Source organism: Molossus molossus, unplaced genomic scaffold (genome assembly GCF_014108415.1).
Source record: "Molossus molossus isolate mMolMol1 unplaced genomic scaffold, mMolMol1.p scaffold_m16_p_1, whole genome shotgun sequence".
Classification (NCBI taxonomy): Eukaryota; Metazoa; Chordata; class Mammalia; order Chiroptera; family Molossidae; genus Molossus; species Molossus molossus.
The window spans coordinates 229,054,780-229,079,922 of record NW_023425344.1 but is presented as its reverse complement, the minus strand read 5'-3'; the positions used below and the strand labels follow the sequence as shown (position 1 = coordinate 229,079,922).

Genomic DNA, 25,143 nt, shown 5'->3' with positions numbered 1-25,143 from the left:
TCTCCGCCACACTATGAGCCAAGTTTGCTAGAACCTCAAAGGAATAACCTGCAGACTTTAGAAAGTGCCCCACCATGTATGTAATGGAAAACATGTGGGTATCAGTGTCTACAGGGACAAAATGAAAAATCAGCACCCAGCGTTTATCCAGGACAGGAAAGTCTACAAGAGGGGCTGGGGACCGCACGCAATGAAGAAAAGTCTGTACCAGCTGAAACACAATCATCACACACTCTCCATGCCAGACATAATCATCGAATCGCAGAATCCGCACAAGGAGACAGGCCTTCCTTAGAGATCGGCCAAGTGGCAGCAGCGAGCACACACTGATGTTAGCACGCGCCTCGTGCTCACCGCATGCCCACGTCCCAGCCTCGTCCCAGCCTCGCGCAGCCCGCCAAGGAGGTCCTTCCCACAGAGAAGTGGGTGGAGCCGTCCAGGGTCACACAGCTAGTAAGTTGCAGGCCCAGAATTTGAATCCCAATCTGATTCCCAAGCTATATTCTTGACGGTTCCACCCTGCCTGTCTAACGGGAGGCTAGAGATCCAATCCCTCTTCTGCGTTGTTTTCCAGCATGTCCAAAAGGTCTAGAAGGATTCAGATCATTTGCCTTTTGCATATCACCTATTGTCGATGCAATCATAACCACTTTAGAATGAAAACCAGTTCTGAAAAGTCCCCAGCGGTGTAGGAACATTACGGAATCTCCCAAACACCTGCTCAACTCCAACGCCGCAAGGAGAGAAAATAAAACCAGAAAGACACAGGCTCGCCAAGATTCTACAGGGCTCTTGAGTTCCGGGCTCCCGTGCACCAGAACCACAGCCAGCTATGGGGACAGTGGCTGGAGGTCCTGGCTCCACGCTCTCCCTGGTCCTGCGTGACTCACCTGGGATGTGCTTGGCCCAGCCGATGATGACCACCAGCTCTCTGTCCGCCAGGTCACAGAGAGTGGTCAGGGCCTTGATGTCGCCCTCAGGCATGCCGGGGGGAGGCATGGCGTAGAGCTTGTCCGGCTCAGCCACTAGCAGGTAGGAGACAATCTTGGTCACTGCAAAGACCAAAGCAGGAACGTCAGTGTCTGGAAAGAGGGAAGGGGCGGGGTGGAGCCTGGGATGGGTCAGGAAGAAAGGCAGCTACTGAGGAGCCCAGAAAGGTCAAATGTAGCTGTAATCTTCCCCCCCTTTCTGACTCCACGAAGTCGCTGACAGTGGTGATTCAGGCTGTTGAGAAATTTTTCTCCCAGGAAAGTTGCCTGGTGAAATCTCCCAAGAGGAACCTACTTCGAGTGGGTGCTAGGGGGGCCTGTTCTGGACGCCGGAGCTCGGGCCTTCTCAGAACCACGCTTCATTTGGAACCACATTCTGGGGCGTACCGTAGGGAAAGACCTTCTGAGGAAAGTATCATTCTGAAGTGCCTGACACCAAGGCCAGGCATGGGGTCACCTCCCCGAGATCCACATCGTCCCATAACCCAGCGCTGGGAAGGTGGCATTTCCCCACGGGACGCCAGATGTCCCCGGACAGACGCCGGCAGAGGGGGAGGGGCCGCCCTGGCACTCACATGGCTTTTTAGCAGGTGGGGAAATCTGTAAGCTCAGGTAGGGGCTGCTCTCCGAGTCCAGCCGTCGCTTGTATTTCTGGCGGCCTCCACGCACCCGGTCAAGGCGCACACCTGTTGGGGAGGAAAGGGAGAAGGTCTAAGAGTTGTTCAACGTCACCAGTCAGTCAGCACTGACTTTGGGATTCAGCACTGGCTGAGTCCTTCGGGGCCACACCCAGATGGCCTCTTCAGCTGCCCATGGCCAGCCTCAGGCCAGGTGGCTGGACAACCCGAAAACCCTTTTCTACAGTAACGGCCCACCCCGGTGGCCACAGGCCTGCTCCTGCCTCTCGGGATTCAGCACCCTCCCGAAGTCCATCCCAAACAACCCTCACGAGACTGTCTGCCTGTAAGAGGGAATGAGCAGCCCAAGCGTCCCCCACGTGTCGGGGAAGGAAGACGCGTTGTTTCAGATCCGCCGTGGTCCGGGGAGGGTTGAGTCAGCTTGTCAAGAGGGGTACCACTGGCAGGGACCTCAGAAGAGTTCACACAAGGATTTTCAAACTTTTCACCTGAGAAGCACTTGGGCAGGCACTCATGATAGATGTCAATGTCCGGATCCCACCTCAGAGTGTAGGACAGAGTTCTCGAGCCGGTCACCCACACGAAGCCCCGCAGACGGGGGTGCGGGTGGCCCTGGAAAAGCAGGGCCTCGGCAGCAGGTGCAAAGGCAGTGTGGCCTCTCCACACTGACACCATCCCCAGGAGAGAGGCCAGTCCCAGAGAGATCGTGTTGTCACTGGGTCCCCACCGCCTTCAGAAGGAACCGGCCCCATCCCCAGCTCCTGCTGTCCTGACAGACACATGGTACCACCTGACACCCCCGCCGCAGGCAGAGGGCAGGGCCTGGGCTCCTCCTCCAGGGCACACAGGCTCAGACTGGCCACCGGCCTGTGTGCCTGACCTGCAAAGATGGACAGGACCATCACACCAGCTCCAAAGTGGAAACTAACACAGAAAACAGACGGCTCTCCTCCCCTTACCATGACATGGGCATGACTGAAACACACGAAAGGTCGGGAGACAGTCCCGAGAGGAAGAAAGCTCAGCAGCCCCTTGGCCGCCTTCAAGGTCAAGTTCCACCCTGGCAGTTGAGCTCTCCAGGGCCCATCTTCCCTGCGCCCTCCTGCTGGTCTCTGCTTCTTCCACCCCCTGGCGTGGGCTCATCCTACCAGCCCAGACCTGCCGGGAGGGAGCAGGAACTTAACAGAAAGGGGATTCATGTCCCATTCACGCCAGGGCTGACTTCTTGGCTGTTTCTTTGTTAGGATGGACAGCTACTAAATTCAACTCCGGGACAGGAGAGGAAGTTTCCTAGAGCACGAGAACAATGGAAAGTAAAAGTACTATTCACAGCGTGGGCAGGGCCGGGCTCTTTCATGCTAATGGCCTTGCAGGAACTTCCAGGGATGAGGCTGCCCATCCCCACCGGCTTCCAGTTAAGGGCTCAGACCACATCCTCCTCCCGAGGGCGAGGAGCAAGCTGTGACTATGCCCAGCAGACTGCCTGAGACTTGTCTTTTGGGGGCCAGTGGCTGCTCAGCATTTTCATCTGCAGCCTCCTTTTCAACCTACAACCTGGAAACTCAGCATCCCATCCTGCTTCCTATGTAAAGGCAATTCCCCTACTATGGGTCATCTTGTTGGGGGGGCCTGTGCCCACCCCCACTATGGATCTCCAAGCGGCTCAGGTCCTCCTCCTCTCCCCCACCTGAGGTGGAAGCATGGACTGGTGTCACAGGCAGAGGCCAACTGGCTTTGCACGTCACCAGGACAGAGGGAGCAGGGCGCTGGGTTCTCTGGACTTCCCTAGTCCGTGTCTGCCTTCTGAGGGTGGTCCTTGAGCCTCCTGATAGGCTTCCGGTGAACCCCTTTCTCTTCAGGGGTCAGAGTGGGTTGTAACTGATCACGTCTGTAGTGGGGTTCTCCAGGAGCAGACCCTGACAAGGGTGCACTCGCAGGCAGTGTATCTGAGGGGCCATCTCAGGAAGACAGGCAATCATGAGGGCTCCTGACCAGGCAGTTGCTAAGGACAGCTGAGGACCCTGGGAGACAGTGCAGAACGTGCCCCAGCGACCCTGCTGCAGATGAGGAGCTTGGGGCACTCAGCCACCTCTCCCCTTCACTGGCACTTCAGAGGTCCAGGCGGAGGCAGCTCTGGTGGCCGACCAGCACGTCAGCACGCGACAGAGGGCTGAGGCGATGTGAGTGAGCACCCAGGGCTGCCTCCCTTCTCAAAGTGTGGTTCAGGGCAGCAGCATCAGCAGCATGAGGAGCTTGTTCGAAATGCAAAAATCTCAAGGGGGGCGGGGATAGGAGGCAGAGCCAGCACTTTAACCAGGTGATTCCCAGCAAGCCAGCGTTTGAGAAGCCCTGCGCTCCAGCATCCTGGCAAATGCCGCTGTCAGTCAACTCCACCAGTCCCCGGGACCTGGGAGGGGACAGCTGAGTCCTGTCTAGCACAAAACCCAGACACACGTGCTGGTGCTTCGGCTCACGTCTGCCCGCTCGCCCTCCTAGCCCCTTCGGAGAGGGCAGAGGAGCAGGCACGCAAACGCGGGAAGGGTGATTCCTCCCCTGAAGATTTTTGGGGAAAAGTTCTCTGTTTGGCAGAGTTTTCCGGGCCCCGTCCTATGACACAACCGCAAAGCAGCTCCCCAGGCTACTACACCAGAGAGAAGCCTGCCCTCCACCCAGCTCTGCTTCCCCTCGGAGCTAGTAGGACCAAGAGTAGGAGTGCCAAGCTTCATTCATAAAGGGCAGCGGGGACCCCCTTCCTGGGCACCTACCACCAGCCAGGGTCTGACGTGGAGTTCAGGAGGCCCCTTCCCCACTTCCCCGACTTCCTCTCCTAGAAGGCCCCCCCATGAGCTCTCCCTTCCCACCCAGCCTGCCTGACCCCAGGCAGCTGTCAGTCAACAGGAGTAGAAACTTCTCCACAAAAAGTGAAAAGAGGTATCCATCCCTCAGCAAGACAAGGAGATGGCAGCTGCCCTCCGGCAGGGGTGTTCTCTGTCCTGACACAAGAAAGTACGAGGAAGTCTTGATGGATACAGCAATGGGGGTACCGCCTTCCTCCCCGCCCCACCCAGGCCGTGTGCCTCTGTCAGGGCCCCCAGAGCAAACCGGCTCCCCTACCATCGAGCACCCTTCACACCCAGGCACTGGGTCCTACTCCAGGGTCTGCCGTGGTCCCCAATGTGCATTGGATGCTCAAGAAATTATAACTATTACTTTCATCATAATCATCATTTTTCTTCCCCAGCATTGTGTATATCTCTCTGGAAAACCACATTAATAATGACAACATGAACAGCACTAATTTACAAAAAAACCTTCTGTATGCATTGTCCTATTTAATCCACAGCCTATAAAGCAGGTGCCATCATCCCAGTGATCCCCATTTTTTTCAGAGAGCTTTAGTAATTTGCCCAATAAAAAGCGCCAGCATCCAAGCTCCTTGCCATTGCAGGGTATGACCTCCCAGGGCACAGACTGTAAACTCTCCTCGAGATTTTCTCCTCCAGATCTTTACAGCACAGTGGTCAATGGCTCCAATCAATAAATGTATCAATTATCAGGTTATTTTTTGTAAGAACCCTGTTGGCTTTGATCGTGTACCAGCTGACACCGGAGTGAGCTGTGCTTGCCCTCCTTGCTTCCTGTCTGCTTTCCCTGTGCACACGCCCAGCGTCACCCAGCCCAGGGGATCCGAGGACCAAGGCCCCAGGCCCGGCTCTGCCCCTTAGGGGTTATACAGCCTTGGTTTCACCGTCAGGTACAGGGAGGAGGCAATGGTAATGCCGACAGTGCTCACGGCATCTGGCTTCTGTGCAATCAAATGACATAATAATGGCAAAATGCTCGGTAAATCGGAAAGTGGTTCCAACAGGCCAGGTGAGGCTGTCGCTCCCATCGCTCTGTGACCGGGCAGTCGCTGGCTCTTCTCATGCCGCCTCCTGCATGTTTCCCTCTATTCCCATCAGCTCTTCAACTCGATGGGCTCTTAGAGGACAGGGCCCAGGTCTGCTCCCCTCTGAGCTCCCCCTGACCCCACACACTGTGCCACAGGCAGGGTTTGCTAATGATCATCTCCGGTAGAAGTGTCTTTGCAATCCAGGGACCCCTCCTCATGGACTGAGGGTGGGGCAGATGGGCCCCCACCTAAGGGAAGTGACCTTATCCCTCCTGCCAACACTATTCCCAAAGGAGATTCACGTCCTGAGTGTATGAAGGCCCAGTTCAATCATCATCTCTACTGGAAAGTCCTCCCAGGCTCTGCCGGCATAGCTGGCCACACCCTTCCTGGGCTCCCTTTGCCCATCCTCTCCTACGGTAACCATGGTCAAACAACTCTTCCCAGTACATCACACGCCCAGCTCCCTGGTGGGCTATGGGCAAGGACTTGCATTCACCTTTGTTTTGGTTAATCCTCACCAGAGGATATTTTTCCATTAATTTCTAGAGAGAGTAGAAGGGAGGGAGGGAGGGGAGAGAGAGAGAAAGAACAGCAATGTGAGACACATTGATTGGTTGCCTCCTGCATGCGCCCTGACCCAGGTTGGGGATTGAGCCTGCAACCCAGGTATGTACCCTTGGCCAGGAACCAAACCTCTGGTGCTTGGCCAACGCCCTATCCACTGAGCAGCACTGGTCAGGGCTCATTCATCTTTGTAGTCCAATCCAGTGTCTGAGTAAAATGATATGCCAGCTAAAATGAAGTCCCTCAGACTTAGGAAACAGAAGAATTCAGGGTCTGGTCTCTTCTCCAGTTTCCATTTGTCCCTCCAGCCTCCAGAAATTCACTCCCTCAAGGCAGCCCATTCCTCAGGAAATTTCCCCCTTTCATTGAGCTGAATTCTGTCTCTGAATCACTTCCTACCCTCATCCCATCCAACAAGACTATACCTTTCCACAATACAACCGTTTATGGACTCGAAGTTCTTTGGGCACCCTCCTTCCATGGCCAAGTGCTCTGTATTTTCTATTCATACAGAGTTTTTAGGTCAATCACCTCCCTGAATTCTATGCATTTGTCTTTATTGATGTGATCTGCTCTGAACTGAGAAGGGTCAGCTCCGCAAGGGCAGAGACAGTGGACAGAAGTCTGAATGTCTCTACACTCTACTGAAACAGACATTGCTCAACTACGTTTATACTTATCGGTTAGTATGTTTTTGTATTTTCTTGAATATGCTGCTCATAATTTTAATAAACAGGAAGAAGCCCCTCCCCAAGAGGTATGAACTGGGTTTTCATCCTGAGAGCAAGATGTTGGACCATGAAACCTTTATTTTTTGTTGTTGTTGTTGTTCAGATAGAGTGGGACGGGGGGAGAGAGAGAGAGAGAGAGAAACATCGATGTGAAAGGGACACATCGAGTGGCTGCCACCCACAGGACCCATCCAGGGCCGGGGACAAACTGCAACGGAGGTACTCACCCTTAGCGGAAACTGAACCTTAGGGCGTGGACCGCAGGCTGACACCCTAACCGCTGAGCCAAACTGGCCAGGGCTGGACCATGAAACCTTTAGAAATGGATCACCAAATTCTAACAGTTGGTTCTGGCAGACATTATTAGCTGTCTACCCAGTTTTCATTCCATTCCCCCTCTTCCATCCTGACAGAACCACGATTCTGTTTGTGGAGACAATGTGCCCCAGTCAGTCCCAACAATCCTGTTCCCCACTTTCCCGGTTTCCCTGGCAACAGGGGCTGGTCATATGACCTGGTTCTGGCCAAAGGAATGTAAGGGAACTTCCATGGTGGGGGCTTCTGGGAATGGTTTTGCTTTTCTGATAAAAGAGTCAAACACACGGATGTAGGTATTTTTGCCTTTCTCCTACCCCGTCCTGGAAGGTGAAGCCTGGAGCTTGCAACCACCTTGCAACCATGAGGCAGCCACATGAGGACAGCAAAGGACCCCCGAGAGAGCCTGGGCTCCTGATGCTGTGCCTGAGAAACCCGTGCAATGCCAGCGACTGCCCATCCCGACTTCTTGTTAGTGGGGAAATCAATCTCATCCATCAGTGCTTAAGCCACTAGCAGTCAAGATCCCTGTCTCTTGCAGCAGAGAGCAATTTCCATGGATACAATGGCAATTACTTTTAGATTAGGATGCTTAAGTCTTACAAATACCAAACTGAAAAAAAAGGGAGACTTCAACTTGAAATGAGAGTTGGCTTTCTGCTTGTGTCCTTATATTAGCAAAATATCTAAAATGTAGGCTCAGGGAGCGTATCAAAATACTAATTAATTTACAATTACTGCCTGGGATTATGAGATTGTATCATTTTATTGATACTTTCTGAATTTAAACTAGCATTAATAATACTCATTTGTAAAGTGTACCAGATCTCCAAATCCTATAATAAACATATCCTTTGTTTTAACCGCTGTTCAACACGGTTTAATCTCTTACTATACAGACCAAAATTTAAATATTCGTAAGGGTCCCATGAACATGAAAAAGAATGATGATCCTTGAATATATGTATCTGTGAAGACCGAGTCCTTTAGTTGAACTCAAGACTGGATAAGGGATTGTCCCCCTTCTCGGCAACCCCCCTAAATCTTGTAGACACAAGTACAAGCAGAAGTTCACATCTACTGACGAGTTGCTGCCAGATGCCGGCCTGTGCTCTGAACATGGATATTACCTCCCTTAGAAATGGCAACAACCCGATGAGGTAGCTGCTATTGTTATCCCATTTTACAGACGGGGAAAGTGAGGCCAGGAGAGGTTGAGTGACTGGCTGAGGCCACGCGGGTAGGAATGGAGTCTGACTCCGGAGCCCAGGTTCCCGGCCACTCTGGCACCCTGATCTCTCAACGTGCCAAGAGTCTTCATGAAAGAAGACGAGCAGTGTAGAGACCCCTCCTGGGGCACCATCACCTACAGTTCAGTCAGTATGGTGCCCCCAGAGATGCCGCACAGCACGGGGAAGCCTGTGTGGCCCCAGCTGAGAACAGCTCCCCTCATTGCTGGTGGGTCGATCCTGCCCTGAGGCTGATTGAGAACCACAGTGTGTAACGCACCGAAGACCCGGCTGTGGCACCCAGGCTGTCAGAGCCCGTGACGGTGCCCCGTGAGCAGCTTTCTGTGCTGGTGGGGGGCTGTGCTTCCTTTGCTCCTCCAGTTCCACACGCTACCCTTGTCGGCCCTGCCCCACCTCCCGGGACCCCTTGTCCTCTGGCTTCTGGAGGCACCTCCCAGGATGAGGGAGCAGGGAATCTGGGGCATTTAGTCCCGAACCCCACCACTTCTGCCCCTCCCCGTGGGGCCGTGGTGTGGCTGAGCCTTTGACTTCTATATGCAGCCCCGGTTCTCACATCTGCTCCTGCCCAGCCCTGACCAAGAGCGGGGAGGTGGGATGGGCTTGGTCACCCTGGCAAGGAGCAGGGGGCAAGACCAGGTGAACGGAGTAGCCTTGTCCATGCTGAGAGGCTCCATCGTAATACCTGGATGCAAGCGCCCAGGGGCCTTCCTGACTGTGGCTTCCTACGCTTCCCTGGTGACTGTTTATTTTGGCAGCAGCAACTATGTGGGGGCCCAGAGATGTCTGTGCCTCTAAAGCAGAAGAAAAAATCACCAGACTCAGGGAAAGATCTGACTGGACCCCTTACTACTTCTTCACTTTTCTGTGCCTCCATTTCTGCACTGTGAAATGGGGATACTATAGTACCTACCTTGTAGGATTGCTGTGAGGATTAAATGAGTTAATACATGCGAAGCACTTAAAATATTATAGATGGCACTTAGGAAGTGCTAAAGAAATGTTAGCTAATATTAAAAATACTTCGCCCTTGAAACTGTCCTACATGTTGATTGACACAGTCAAGTCCATAGTCTGCTGTGCTACTGTCCTGGAGTTTTACAAGACGTTACCATTGGGAGAAACCGGGTAACATGGAATCTCTGTATTACTTCTTACAGCTGCACGTGACTCTATAATGATCTTAAAATAAAAAGGTGCATTGAACATTTAACTACTTGTGGAAATATAAAATAGCATAGCTGCTGCGGAAAACAGCTTAGTGGTTCCTCAAAACGCTAAACAGAATTATTATATGACCTAGCAATTCCACTTCTAGGTACATACCCCGAAGAATTGTAATCAGGAACTCAGACACCTGTACACCAATGTTCTTTGCAGCATTAGCCACAGCAGCCAAAAGGTGAGGCAACCCAAATGCCTCTGACAGGTGAATGGATAAACAAAACGTGCTTCACACAGTGGAATATTATTCAGTCGTAAAAAGGAATAAAGTTCTGACATGTGCTGTGGCATGGATGGACTTGGAAACATTATACTTAGTGAAATAAGCCAGACACAAAATGAGAGCTAATGTATGATTTCACTTGTAAGAAATATCTAGAAAGAGAGAAAGTATGTTGAAGGCTACCAGGGCTTAGAGAGAAGGGAGGATGGGAGTTGTTATTTAATGAGTACAGTTTCTGTTGGGGATGATGAAAAGTTTTGGAAATGGTGGTGATGTTTGCAAAACATTGTGAACGTATTTCATGTCACTAAGTCGTACATTTAAAAATGGATTTTAAAGTGGGGATTTTGATATATATATTTTGCCATAATTAAAAACATTAATAATGCACCCAGGCTGGTTTGGCTCAGGGGTTAGAGCATTGGCCTGTGGCCTGAAGGGTCGTGGGTTTCATTCCCAGTCAAGAGCACACATCTGGGTTGCAGGTTCAATCCCCAGCCCTACTCGAGGTAGTGTGGGAGGCAACCAATCGATGTGTCTCTCTCACATCGATGTTTCTCTCTCTCCCTCCCTTCCACTCTATCTAAAAAATATCAATGAAAAAATATACCCTTGGGTGAGGGTTAACAAAAATAAATAAAAATATTAATAATGTAATATACCTAAAAAACATTGATTTGTGTACTTTAAATGGGTGAATTTTATCAATAAAGCTATTAAAAGATTTTAAAAATATTTCACCTTTGTCAAGTTAGTCAAGTTAACAACAATAAAATGAGTGAGCCAGAGCAAAGTGCTTTGTACACAGTAGTCACTTAGCAGTGATTTCTTTCCTTTCATCTGCCTATTGAAGGTGGTAGGGTCTGGCTTGAACTGCCCACCAACTTCCCGGGAAGAGAGAAACACACCTCCTTAGTTGTAACTGCCACGGGTCAGAAGTGTTCAACAAACACCCATAAGAAACCAAGGTCCAGAGAGGCTGTGCCCAGGGGCACACAGCTCCAACACAGGCACTCTCCTGAATGTGCCCACCGGACAGAGGGCAGAGACTCTGCCCTTGGCTGCAGACACCAGGCCGCCAACCCCCCACCAGTCTCATCACTGGGCTGCTGTCCCCTGTCTGCAGCGTCCAACCCCATCTCCCGGCTTAGGGCCCAGGAAGTAGGGAAGAAGCTGTAGGCTCCCTCTGGGGCAGAAACTCCTTGGGGGGAGGGGAGCAGGGCTCCCCAAACCTTGGCCACCCGTGCCCCATCTGCTGACCTCTCCCACCCACTGCAGGTATGTCAGGGTGCCCAGCGCTGGCAGCTGCCACGTCCGGGATCAGATGCCTACTTGCTGACTTGATTAGATCGGGCTTCTGACGCTTTTCTTAATGGAAGTAAAGTAATTCCTGATTCTCTGCCCCCACTCCGCCCCCCGCCCCCACCTTCTCAGTTTCCCTCCCTAAGCTGGACTAGAGCCCAGCCTTTCAGAGGCAAAAATAGCCCAGAGTGCAGGGCGGCAGCAGCAGGGGGCGGTTTAGGTTTCTTTCATGTACACCCAGGCACTAAAAATAACCCCTAGCGCTCTGAGAAGCTGGCCCTGCACCTGCCCCCGCCTGTCCCAGGCGCTGCCTGTCACCTCTCTCTCCCTGCAGGAGAGGCTCGGCCGAGGCCTCTGAGCCTGTATGTCCTTTCTCCGGCCTCCTCTGCAGGGCTGTCTCACAGCCCGGGCAGGATCTCTCCTGACATTGCAACGCTTCCATGGTCAAGACCCTTCCTTCCCCTAACCCAGAAACCCCTCTCCCCTCCCTCCCATGTGATGTCCTTGGCATATCAATGGTGAAGCAGATTCACGGGTGTGCAATGCGGTGCTTCGCAGCTACAGAGCTGTTTCCCTATCTCCTTGGACCTGCACACCAGTGTGAAGGGAGCTGGAAGACATTATTATTTTCCCATGTGAAAAATGAGGCTCAGAAAGGTCAGGTGACTTGCTCAGGGTCACACAACCAGGAAACGGCAGCGGGAGGATCTGCACCCTGGTCTCCCAGCCCTAACTCCGTTGCCCTGAATTTGAGAGCTCCGTCCTGTATGATCACAGAATGCCCTGAAAAGCCTTTGAGCTCCACAGACTCTGAGGACTTACCCTGTGTCAGCAGCTCTGGGGTGATGTCCAGGAATGGGTACTTTTTCAAAGCTCCTCAAATGATTCTGATTATCTCCCAGGTCAGGGGGGCACTGTGTCAAACCTATTTTTTTTTTTTTCCAGTTCTTTTATCTGATCTACGTTCTTCCCAGGGAGCCTTGGCGGTTGACTCTTTGCCTCTATGTTCTACCAGCGTATAGCTGACCCGTCTCCAGGAGGAGGAGCAAACCACCGAGGAGTGATGTGTGTACCCTTGGCTCCGGAGGCCCAGAGGTCGTGGGTCTTGTGAGCATGCGGATGGGTGCCCCAGGAGAATGCCCTACCCACTCATCCACATCCCCTGCGTGTGTGTGACTGCCTGCAGCCACCTGTCCTGTGGGGATTTCCGGGTGACAGGTGAGCTCACCTTGAGGCCTCAGAAAGGATGGCTACTTGGGGCTGCCGCCTACCCTGGCTCCCATCATCACGGTGCAGAGTTCCTCGCTCTGGACTCAGCGAAAGCCAGCAGCTGGAGAAACACACCATATATTCCAGGGCTGTGCCGCTGCTCCAGGTGGGTGACATGGGACTGAGAGGCGAGTCCCTGGCCTCCTGCCTGTTAGAGAAGGTGTCCATCTCGTGTCGCTCTCTCCTGGGGATCCTTCTCACCCAGGGGACCACATCCCCATGGACATTCAGACAAGCCTGTGCTAGGCTGCATTCCCAGCTGCCAAGAAGTCCCCAAAACTATACACCCTCCTAGGAAAAATGGTTCCAGCGCAGTCTCCCCTTCCTCTTCTCCCCTTTGAGGAAGGGCGAAGGGCTTTGCTCCGGCAAAGCCATGTACGCCGAGTTGAAATGGGCTTCTTAGAAGGAATTCTTACATAACCCAGGAGACTGGATTCCTCCCAGCTTTGCTATTGACTAACTGTGTGGCCTTGGGCAAATCACTTAAACTCAGATGCACCAGGTCAGACATGGCAAATAGCTGTGGGCAGTGCCACTGCCCTCCATTCCCCAGTCTGTGGCAGACATCGCTAATCAATCACGCACTCCTGCCTCTGGCTCCCAGACACTGCCTAGGAAGCCTTTCAAATCGTGCACTCTGGGCAGCCACTCCCCGTCCTAGGACTGACGGTCCAACTAAAGGCAATTGCCATCCTGGAGTCTGGATGGTTCCTCGGGTCCTGTCTCCCTCTAAAAGTCTGATTCTGCACCAACAGGACTCAATCTGCTTCAGGAACCTCTCGGTTCTGTGAAGCTCCTAAATTGTCAGCAAAACTTGATGTTTCGGTGCTTGTGTGTTTTATAACGGAGTTTCACTGGACTTTGAAAAGGATTTGTGAGTTCCTAAATCAAGAACCCTTGTGTAACAGGCTGTCGGAGTGAACAAGAACACGGGCAAACAAAAGAATAAGTAAGATCATTTCAGACTGGGAGAAATCCGGGGGATGTACACAATGGGGTACAATAGAAAGTAATGAAGTGGGGAGGAGGCCTTTCTGAGATGACTTTCACATTGAGGCCAGAGGATGAGGAGCCATTGCAGGCAGAGGAAACAGCCTGAAGACCCTAAGATCTGTCATGCTTGAGAGTGAAGAGTAAGCTGCTGGGGCCGTAACAGAGTGAGTAGGAGTGCGGGCAGGAAAGAACAATGCCGGATGGCGCTGAAGATGTGGGGAGGGGCTAGACGGTGCAGGGTCTTGAAAACCAGAGTAAAGTGCTGAGATTTTATTCGAAGTGCAATAGAATGTCCCTGGATAATATGAAGCAAAGTAACAGAATCATAATAGTCTTTTAAAAGACCACTCTAGCTTCTTAGGACCAAGAGTGGAATCAGAAGTCCAGTTTGGAAACTATTGCTTCCCTGGACCAGGGTCATGGTCATAGAGGTGAAGACAAGTAGGCAGATCTGAAATGCATTTTGGACATGGACTCAGGAGGAGTCCAGGTTGGCTTCCAGGTTTTGCTTGAGCAGTGGTCATAGAGGGGTGCCAGTCTGGAAATGCCTGGGGATGGGAAAAATCTAGAGTTCCTCTCTAGACATGTTGAATCTATGATGCCTTATAAGGGACCCAAGTGGAGACGCCAGCGGGCCAGTTAGATACTGGAGTCTTAAATGCGAGGAAGGAGTTGGGATGGAGGGTAAGGTCGAGGGTCCTCTGTGTCTAGTCTTGGATCTAGAAGTGACCACCTGTGGGTGTAGGAGAAGAAGAGGGCCCGGTCCCACATCCAGAATAACACCAAAAGGTGAAGGTCACGAGGAAAGAAGGGGACTTTGCAAACACTAAAAAGCATGGTCAGAGAGGTAAGGCAAGCGGGCTGTCAGAGGAGCAAAGAGAAAGGGTACAAGGAGGGCAGGAAACTGTTTGGAATGTTGCTGAGGCTGAGTAACGGGAGCCAAGAAGCACCAGGTCGGGCAGGTTCAGGGTGTGGTTAGGAGTAAAGCCGACTGGAGCAGACTACAGGTGACCAGCTCATCATACTCAAAACTCAACTCCAACCCCAGCTGGTGTGGGTCTGTCGGTAGGGCATCCATCCTCCCTGCACCTAAAGGTTGCCCATTCAATTCATTGCCAGGGCACATGCCCAGGTTGTAGGCTCGATTCCCGGCAACGGGCATGCAGGAGGCAGCCGATCGATGTTTTGCTCTCACCTTAATGTTTTTTTTCTCTCTCCCTCTCCCTTCCTTTCTCTCTGAAAATCAATTAAAAAATCCTAAAAAAATAACTAAACTCTGGCAGGATCAAAACCTTAAATGGATAAGGCAGATTAAGGAAACATCTTTATAATAGCAGGTCAGGAGAAGATATTTTTTAATGCCATGAAAGTGCAAACCATAAAGGAAAAGATGGATACATTCTATTTATTAAAATTACTGACTTCTGTTCACTTAAGGACTCCACAAAGAGAAGAAAGTGACAAACGAGGTTTTGACAAAACCAACAACTGAGAAATGACTAACAAAATGACCAGAATATATAAAGATTTCTACAACCAATGATTTTTTAAGAAATAGAAAAATACGGGAAAGGCTTGGACAAGACACCTCTCAGAAAAGGAAACCCCCAAGTGTCCAATAAACATGTAAAATATGCTTATCTCAGTGTCAAGAAAATACGTGTCAAAGCAGTAAGAAGACGCCACTTTACACAACTAGCAAAAACATAAAAGTGGTGAGGTTGTGGAGCAACCAGAACATTTGAACACAAGTGGTAAATCAGTACAACTAAATCAAAATGAGTTTAACATCATCTCTTAGAACTGAAGATGTACATATCTGGCCCTGCTACACCTGGCCTGTAAGTCCTTACATATGTGCCACAAGAAACACGTGCACAGCGCTATTTGTGATAGCAGAATCCCAGAAGCCAAAACACCCATCAGCAGCAGAAAGGCTAACTAAACTCCATTAAACTCCTGCAATGATACTGTGTAGCAGAAGTTTGCTAACTACGGTCGGTGAGCCAGCCCAGCCCTCTGCCGATTTTAACAGAGCGCAGCCCTGTTCATTCACACTGTCTGTGGCTGCGTTCACATTACAGTAGCAGAGTTATATAGTTAAGACAGAGACATTTTGACTTCTGTAATCCAGAAATGAGAATAAATTACAGCACCATGCAACAAGAAGCAGTCATCTCAGAAATATTGACTCAACTATCAAGATGCAGAAGAATATTTATAGTATAAGTTCATTAAAACTAAACAAAAATCATTAGAGATACAAATATGCGACAACACTATAGAGAAAGTCAAGGGGGAAATAATGCAAAATCAGGATAATGGTTACCTCTGAGGGTAATGAAAATGAGGAAGAACAGAGGGACCTTCCGAAGTAAGGATAATCTTTTCCTTACTGTGGATAGAAGGTATCGGTATTCTTCATACTTCACATATATTTTTTGTAAATAACAATGCTTGTCCTCTAAAATATGTTATTCCCTTTGGCATATCAAGACTTTTAATTGGGCACATGGTATCCCAGCTAAGGACTACAATTCCCAGACTACCTTGCAGAGCAGTGCAGCCATATGACCAGGCTCCACCAATGGACTGTGAATGGAAGGGCCATGTGCCACTTCTGGGTCCCACCCTTCAAATAATCCAGCATAGGTTTTCTTTCTTTCTCACTAAGAGATGGAGGACTGGATCCACAGATGGAAGCCACTTGCTAAGGATGGCCAAGCTGCCAATCAACCCTGAAACCCTTTGACTGTTGGACTGTGGACATGACAGATGAGAGAGAACTAAACTATCCTCCTTAAGCTGCTGGATCTTGGGGGGATTTGCTTCTTTGTTTTTGTTTTCGAGGGCAAAAAGGAGTATCTCTCTCCCTTTTTTATAGAAGCGTAGGCTACCTTAACTAATATAATATGCAGTACTATATGTATTTTTCTGGATCTACTTAATGTTTACTTTTTAAGGAAGTTTTTTTTTTTTTTTTTCTTTAAAGTGGATGGGATAAGGAAGTGGATACAGTAAGTGCCATCAACTTTTTTGGGTAAGTTGTGTTGCGAAAGGGAGCAGTAGCTGGATAGATATAAGGAGTCAAAATACAGTTGTGCATTTTAATTTTGATAGAGAAGAGCGATTAGAGCACAGGAGGGCTGACTGGCGTCTGATGGGGCGAGCCTGGCTCTAGCGGGAATGGACGCAGAAAACAAGCAGGTAGATCTGTGGATGCAGCAGGGAGAAAGGCTATGGGAGATTCAAAAGTGCCTTATGGACTTCAGAGGAAAACCAATTTTATAACAGGATGAAGAGTATCTGCCTCAAATCAATGGCCAGCACCTTACTTTGTGGTACAACTCTAGGGGCCTTCCCGGTACAGTGGGAACAAGATGAAAATGGCGCTATTCTTATTCCCATTTTACAGAGGAGGAAAGGGAGGCTTAAGTAAACCGCCCAAGGCACTGGTAAGTGGTGATGCTGGGGTTTTACTGGGTCTGTATGACCACTACACCTGCTACCAGTGCTTTGAAACACCGAAAGCCTTGAATGAGCAGCAATAAAGACTCAGCACAGATAAGATCATCTCCTACATTCTTCCATTCAGCACTTTTCTGGCCAGAGAGCAGCAGGTCCTCGTGCCTGGGTGGCCCAGAGGCTTCAGGCCACAAGGGATGGTCCTATGAACCATCAGACATACGTGTGTGTGCATGTGTGTGTCTGTGTGTGCATGGAGGATGCAGAGTGGTCCAAGGATACAAACATACATCAGAGCTCTGTCTCTAGTTCAAAGCTATCCTCTGAAGTGCAGGAGAGTTGGTGTGTTTTCGAACACAAATGTACTTCGGAAAAGGAAAAGACTTTTTAAAGGTAAGCATCTCTCATCCTCTGTCTTCATTCAAAGGACCAGAAAAGTGGTGTTTCTGGCATGGGCTAGAGGCAGAATGCTCCTTAAATACAAAGCCATTCAATCCCATGCAGCGGGAACCTGATCGGGGCCTCCTTTTAATTTCCTGACAAGAGCTGGCCACTAACCCAATTACCCAGAATCCCCGGAGGAGCCCTCCGCCTTCCCACAAGCACAAAGAGAGTGAGAGCATTTTGCATCGACGTCAGCCTAGCTTTCACTGAAATCAAATATCTTCCAGAAAACACTTGGGGAAAGGTGGGCGGGAGCTCAGGGAGGAGGCAGCGGAGTGGGACCCGGAGGCTGCTGACTTGAGGGAGGTAAAGCGAGGTGAGGAGAAGTTTGCAGGGACAGCTGTCTAGGGAGAGTTGCTGGAACCCCAGAGCTGTCCTTACGCCTTGGGGGGCCCTGCGAAATGCAGCAAATGTGTTTCCAAGTTCTACTGGGTTAGAGGCTGGCAGGCCACACCCTGGCCAGGCTGCAAAGCCGCCTGTGGGCGAGAGCCCCACTGGCTTCCCAGGGGAACCTCTCATCCGGATTTTAGACCCCAGACGGGGCCAACCCGAGACGACACCCCTAAGATTCCCCCCACGACTCCACACAATGGGCAGGCCACCGAAAAGCAGAGTGCAAACAAGACTGCCTTTGAGTCAAATCCCACTGCAACACGCCCAGAAAGCGGACATCTGAGAGCAACCCCAGTGCAGGACTTGTCCTGAGAGCAACGAGGACTTGTCCACGTGGTCCCCACCTTGACCTGCTGACGGAAAGTCGGGGCCAGCACCCCTGCTCTGCAGGTGAAGAAACGAGGCCCAGGAGTGTGAGGACAGCATGCACAGCCCGAAGCCCAGAGCCAGGAGGAGGACCTCCAACCCGACCCCCAGGCACCGACCCCCAACCGGTGCAGATTCTCTACTCAATTCTCTATAAAGACAATAATGACTCCCCCTAGCCCCCAAAATACAGATTTTTATAAACTGAGTTTGCTTAAAGCAAGAGAGGCCCCTGGACATGGGCCACACCCCACCGCCATGGATTCCAGAGCCCACAGCAGCCTCCGGGCAGGGGCTGAGCCGACGGAAGCCAGGTCCCACCTGGTCAAGCCTGGGGACACCCCAGATCACGCAGCGTCCCGTGGAAGAAGGGTCAGCGTACAGATGTAGAGGTGAGATGAGAGGAAGGGGAGGCTGGCGTCCACATTCTCCTCTTCCCCAGCACCCCCAGACCCAGGACTCCAGCCCGGAGCTGAGGCCCACTGTGGAGTCTCAGAGGGAGCAGCCCGGGAAGGCTGGGGTTTGCCTTTCAGTCAGGGCAGAGCCAGAGAAAGACAGAAGGCGGCAGGGAGCCCGTGCTGGTCCCTGGGGCCTAGGCTCCTGCACATCACGGGGGACATCCAAACAAAAGCAGGAGCCAGGGCAGCTGCCAAGAGCCCCTGCCTGGCAGGGACCCGGCTCCTCGATGCGCACGTGCCCCCTGAGGGCCTCTCCCGGGCTCTGCACTGGGGCGGAACCGGCGGAGGCCCTCCCTTCATCCACACTGGAGACTCTGGGGCATCCTTCCCCCCTTGGATTCAGAACTGCCAGTGCTGGGGGGGGGGGTGTTCTGGGGGCCGCCCCTTCCTCCTCCAGGCACAGCTCCTGAAAGGGCCTCTCCAGACTGGACCCCAGGAAGTTACCTCTGCACACCAGTCCGCTCCTGCCAAAGCCTCGGTGCCCCAGGCTGCCACCCTGCCTAGAAGCCGTCCTGTGCCCTGGTCCTGGACCAACCACAGGACTATTTACAGCAGGGGTTGGTCAAGATTGGCACCCACCCCCACGGCCCGGTTTCTCTCAGGCCGCGTCCCCCCGCGCCCCCAGCCCATCCTCCTGGGACACACAGCATCCCTCTTGCTTCTCTTAACCGGGTGGCCAGGTACCTCGGCTGTGGTTGCTGGTCAGTGGTGCACTTGGCCACCTGCTTCTCTGCCATCAGTGGATCCCCCTCATCATTCCCTTTCGGGGGGGCACTAGGAAGTACCCCCCTTTTCTAAAGAGACTCTTCACTGTTCCAAGGTGGCCCAGGGCTTTTGAGTGGTGGTCCCCACTTTTCCATCTCTCCCTCTCCCTCCCCTGCTCTGTGGCTACAATCCCAGGCTTAGGTGGCCTGGGTTAGAAGCCTCCCCTATTCCTGACCTGTCCATGGCGGGCAGACACGGGAAGCTCCAGCCTCTGGGCCCAGCTCCTCTCAAACCAGCGTGTGACTGAGGGTAGGAGTCGTCTCTCCCCAACCCCTACAGAACTTGGTTTTTCACCCTTAAAATGTAGGAGCATGTCGACAGCAACGCACTTCTTTCTGCTCCGAGCTCGTCGGAAGCTGTAAAGTGGACAGAGGTCCACGTTCTCCAAACAGGAAAGGCCACCGGACGGCTGGCATCCTGCCTGACCCCGCGTCCTGACAGCGCCTCCCCAGAACAAGGTGGCACCTGGAATGGAAGCCAGAGGGCGGGGCCTCCCATTTCCACAACACAAGAAGGTCTGAGTCACCCACTGACAAAGCATCTTACACTGGGATCCTCCTGCCCAGAGCACACCTGGAGAGCAGGATGGGAAGGTGCCCCAGGGGCTCGTACAGGCTGGGCTGGGCTTCCGGAAACTCCCTCCAGGCTGCATTCTAGTCCTGCCCTTCCTTTTCTCTCCCAGCCCCTCCCCACCACCCCTTCATCAGCCCACACTGCTCCTCCCGCCCTGGAAGGACCCCAGAGCCCGGCCACTGAAGCCGACCTGTGAGAACTCCCACTGGCTCCCCTTGAAAGCTAGGGAAGGGGAGAAACACACACCCTACCCATTCCCCAGAAGTGCTACCCCACAAGAGTCAACCTGAGCTAATCCACAGGGAAGGCAAAAAGGAGGGGACCTGGAACAGCACTATCCCAATAATGGGAACCACATGTCCCCTTAAGCTCCCTGGAAGCCGTCCTAAAGAAGGTAAAGCGAAGAATGTGACATTCATGTCATGACATGTTTTGTTTAACCCAGTATATTCAAAAAGTTGTCATCTCAACTTTTCCATTGAAAAGTTGTTACTATGCTATTTTACACTCCTTCTATCATCCTAGTAGGTCTTTGAAACCAGGCACGGATTTTGCACTCGGAACCCGTGGCTCGCATCGCCCTGTAGCTCTGGAGGAGGAGGAGGGCAAAGGAAAGAGAGGAAAGGGGGGTGAGAGGGCTGGGAGGAGGGACAGGGAAGGGGGACTGTCCCCAAGGGGACAGCGATGTCCTGTGCACCTGCCGGGAAGCAGAGGCTGTCCTTCGCAGGTGAGGCGTGATTACATGTCTCTGCTCTGCGCACCCCAACTCCACGAGCTCCTGGGAGGGAAACCACCTCCAGCCCCCTCCTCCCAGGGTGGAGGGGCTTGCCCTAAAGGAGGACCCTCAGCAGAGCGCCAAGCCAGTTTCCTAGGGCCCCCGTGGGGTGCCTTCCTGACGCCCCGTGTCTCCTTTAGGAGCGGAGAGCTGGGCGGGAGCTGGAGGCTGCGAACCTGGCACAGGGCGTGAGGGAGAAGGACGGGCACTCCCGGGGCAGGGTCCCAGCCCGGACGTGCAGAGGGGCGTCTCGGGTACGAGGACCCACGGACCGTGCGCACCTGCGCTGGCGGGGAGGCCCGCAGCTGAGGGTGTCCTCCCAGGCCCTGAGGCCCCTCGGCGCACCGCGGCAGGGTGCGGCCTCTTACCTTCCTTCAGCATCCCCACTTTGAGGCATTTCATGAAGCGGCAGGCCTGGCAGGACTTCCGCCTCCGCTTCGTGATCTCACACTCGTTGGTGGCCGGGCAGCTGTACTCGATGTTCCCTGTAAGCAGACACGGACAGCGTTGCCAGGTGCTCTGCAGGGCCCCCACCTGCCAGCCAAGGCTGGGTGGGGACTACCCAGCCAGACCCACACTGCCCCCGCGCCGAGGTTCCCACAGGCCAGCGGTTCTCAAAGTAGGTGCTCCGAGGTGCTCGTCCAAATGTTTCCAACTCTCCTAAATATGGGGACCCAGTTCTCGAGTCTGGGCGAGCCAGGAGGCCACAGCTCGGAAGCCAGGGGGTCACCCGCGGGGCTGGGACATCAAAACTCCCTGAGGGGCTGTCCTCAGGCTGCAGTGTACATCAGTCTCCCCACATGGCACATGGAAACCATTTAGTATTGGATTTTCTGAGAACACGCATGAGCCAGCTTCCACCAACGACCAAGTCCTTTGAAGTGACACAGCTACTGAGTCCCCGTGACAACGTGCCTGACTATGTACTGAGTACTCACAGCGGCCCCGTGCGTGTTCTTGGCCCCTTTCTGTGCTGGGGAGGACACTGAGGCTCACAGAGGACAATCTGCCCAGGGGAGCTTTGAGATCTCTCTCCCTCTGTCTCTCTCCCTCTCTCTCCTCTGTCTCTCTCCCTCTCTCTCCTCTGTCTCTCTCCCTCTCTCTCCTCTGTCTCTCTCCCTCTCTCTCCTCTCTCTCTCCTCTGTCTCTCTCCCTCTCTCTCCTCTGTCTCTCTCCCTCTCTCTCCTCTCTCTCTCCTCTGTCTCTCTCCCTCTCTCTCCTCGTCTCTCTCCCTCTCTCTCCCCTCTCTCTCCTCTGTCTCTCTCCCTCTCTCTCCTCTGTCTCTCTCCCTCTCCCTCTCTCCCTCTCTCTCCTCTGTCTCTCTCCCTCTCCCTCTCACCTGCCCTCTCTCTGAAGTCCAGCCAGCCCACACCTTTTTCCATCCTGCAGGGAGGGGGCTGAAGGTCAACCTCTGTGCTTGAGGATGGGCGGGGCCCAAAGGGAAGGGATGAAGATTCATGTGCCCCTCTCCTCTATTACCGAACTCTCGCCATCTCCTAGGTCACTGGCTTGTGTGGCCCTGGGAAAGTTTCAATGCTCGCACGATGAAATTTACCAGATAGACAGAAAGAAAAAAACCCATACATGAACTAACTTATCCAAGTCTATCCTGGCTTAGAAGCTCTGCGGAACCTGGCCCTGCCCCACCCCACCTATTGCACCCCTGTCTTCAGCCTCGGCACCCCTGTGGCTCTGCGTGGTTATCGGTTCCTGGACTCAGTGGCCCAGGCCTCCAGGCCTTGGCTCCGGCTGCTTAGAACAAGCCCTCTCTGCTCCAGCTCCGCCTCGCTGGCCTGTGCGCACCTCTGGGTCCCACTCAGGCAGGTGTTCCTTCTCAATCCCGTCACCTGTGTTGCAACCACCCGTCTCCTCCCAGACCAGGAGTTGAAGTGCCTGGCACACAGTAGGTGCTAGCACTACCTAGTGCTTCCTATGAAGCAGCAACGGTTCTGCTTTCCGTGCACTGAGCCTGTCCCTTTCCCAACAACCCTGGAGGTAAACACCTTTCTCTCCATCTTACAGATGAGCAAGGTGAGCAGCGTCCTGCACAAGGCAGAGCAGGGACTCGAACCCGGGAGGTCTGCTTCAGCCTCTGCTCTGAAGCACTGCAGTGAGCCCCAGGACCCGCCTCGGGTGCCACCTGCAGGCACGCTGCTACCTGTTCACGTCCCCTGGTCTCAGCTGCACAGCCAGCGTGTCACCCCTTGAGGGAGGGTGGTGCCAGGTTTCCCAGGGTGGCTGGTCCAGCACAGGGTCCATGGCATCTGCTGATGTGATGCTGGACAAGGACAAGAGGACTGAGCACTAACAAGAACTTGAGCCACACTCGACCGAGAGAGAGAGAGAGAGAGAGAGAGAGAGAGAGAGAGAGAGAGAGAGTTTTCTAATTTTATTTATTTATTTTTGTTCTTTTCAATTTCTTTTATGGCCCCAGCGGCTGACTGCCAGCGAAGCCAGGCTGGTAGCCTTGTAATTTCTGTAAGTGCCTTCTCGATAAAGTGATGAGATTAACTCATCCGAGTTCCTGTGGTCTCTTGAGGGCCGTCTAGGAGGGCTCAGGAGCAGGGGGCATTAGTCTCTCTCTCTCTCTCTCTCTCACACACACACACACACACACACTGCCGCCACCACCACCACCGAGCTCAGGCGTGGCAGCTTTGCGGGGGCTCTCACAGGACAGTGACATGGGCACTGGCTAGCACAGATTCAGGGTTCTAACCTGAAAGTGTGCCCAGTATAGACACAGGCAGACTCCACCGCGGGCAAGTCACCTCACTTCTCTGGGCCCCAGTTTCCTCATCTGTTAAATGGGCACCGTAGGTTCCCATTTCGTACAATTGTGCGGATTGGGTGACGGAGCACGGAAAGGGCTTTGGGACGCGCATGTCTGGGCAAAGAAGCAATCGGCTACTGGGCTTATTTTTCCATCTAGACAGGGCTGCCGGGGCACACACGGCCAGACGGCGGTGGGTAGTCTTCTCCGGGTGTCAGCCCCGAAGCTAGCTGCCCATTCTGACACGAAGAACATTCAGACGAGCCTTCCCCAGCAGAGCGCAGAGCAGATGCCGTGTGTGCCTGTGGGAGGGAGGCAGGAATGCCCAGAACCTGACCTGAGGCAGAGGGGACACCCCCACCATTACTCTCCCTGATCCTGGGCCCCAGGAGAAGGAAGCCCGGGGGCACCCCCACCAGCTAGCCCTCCTGGGACAACGGGAGGGGCAGTACTCCTCTCTTGGGGCTCAGGGACGGGGCTGCTGGCTGGCGCCAGAGCCTGGATGGCCACCACTTTCAGCTGCAGGAGCGAACAGGCTGGCCGGGAGTCGCTTGGTTCCGCTCCCTCCTCTCTCTCCCTCCTGGAGGACACAGACTACCCCTTTGCCTCTGTGGGGCCGCTGCCTCCGCGCTCCTCTCTCCCCTCCTCCCGCCCCCCAGCTGGATGACCTCATCCCTGCACTGTCTTCAGCTCTCACAGAACTGCAAGGACAGACGGGCAGCCAGACCGACTGCCTGTGCTTCACCCCGACAGCTGTCTACCTGCTGCTTACTTCCATCTGGAAGTCCCCTGGGTCCCTCACTCTCCTCAAACTGAACCGTCCTCGCCCAGCAGGTTCCTCGTACTGTGTTCCCTGTCTCAGCAAAGGGGCCCCCCGGCCGCCCCACCCACCCAGGTCAGACGCTGAGGTGGCCTCCTGGATACTTCTTACGTTCTTTTTATCCCCGTTCCCTGCCATTTCCTCCCTCCTTCCCCTCTGCCTCAGCAGTTTCAGCTCTCGGCCCCTCTCGGCCCCTCTCGCCCACCTCCAGTGTGCCAGCCCCTCGGCCCCCCTTCCGCCTGCCTCTGGGCACACTGCTCCCTTCCCTGTGCCCGATCCCTTGCGGGCGCTCTGGTTCATCACGCACGCGGAGCACGTCTGCCGGCCTCCCGTGCCCTCCCGTGCCCTCCCGCGCCCTCCCAGGGCAGTGCAGGACCGAGAGCTGCCAGAGAGGGACCAGGTGGAAACCAACGCGGCGGAGGAGGGGACTCCGGATCGGAAGGAGGCCGTGTCCGGCAGAACCTCAGAAAGCCTCCGGTGTGGAGGACTCAGGACTCAGCGAAGAGGGAATGGGCGTGGGGCTGAAATGGGAACTTGCTGGAAGTGTGTACTCAAGGCGCACTTAGCTGCCACTCCATTTGGCCACCAAGTACCTCCCACGACCTACACAGGAGGAGCCAACACAGTCCCCGGAGAATATGTGCGTGTGAAGTCTGGACTCAGGCCCCCCTCGGGGCAGAAGGGAGGTGAGGCTGAGAAGAGGATGATAAATAGTGTATACTGAATGATGAGACCACCCAGCCCACCCCAAGCCCACTCCCAGAATTCCAGCAACCAGGTGAGTATCCACCACCCCTCCAAGGAGAGGATAGGAATTTGGAGGAGTCTTCCCAAAGAGGGAGAAGGAACAGCATCAGAGAAGAGCCCAGTAGACAAAGACAAGCCTGGGGAACGCTCCTTCTATGCTTTTTTTTAATCCTC

The 25,143-nt window shown here is 53.4% G+C and overlaps 1 protein-coding gene across 3 annotated transcripts in view; it reads right to left on the bottom strand.

Moving 5' to 3' along the window:
• ESRRB (estrogen related receptor beta) overlaps nt 1-25,143 on the bottom strand; it is a 105,007-nt gene that overhangs the window by 15,571 nt on the left and 64,293 nt on the right. For all 3 annotated transcript variants that reach the window (XM_036280985.1, XM_036280986.1, XM_036280987.1), the window contains exons 3-5: nt 20,998-21,114; nt 1,565-1,675; nt 891-1,052 (exon numbers count right to left, since the gene is read on the bottom strand). In XM_036280985.1, the coding sequence (XP_036136878.1) occupies nt 891-1,052; nt 1,565-1,675; nt 20,998-21,114 (390 nt within the window). The remainder of the gene's footprint in view (nt 1-890; nt 1,053-1,564; nt 1,676-20,997; nt 21,115-25,143) is intronic.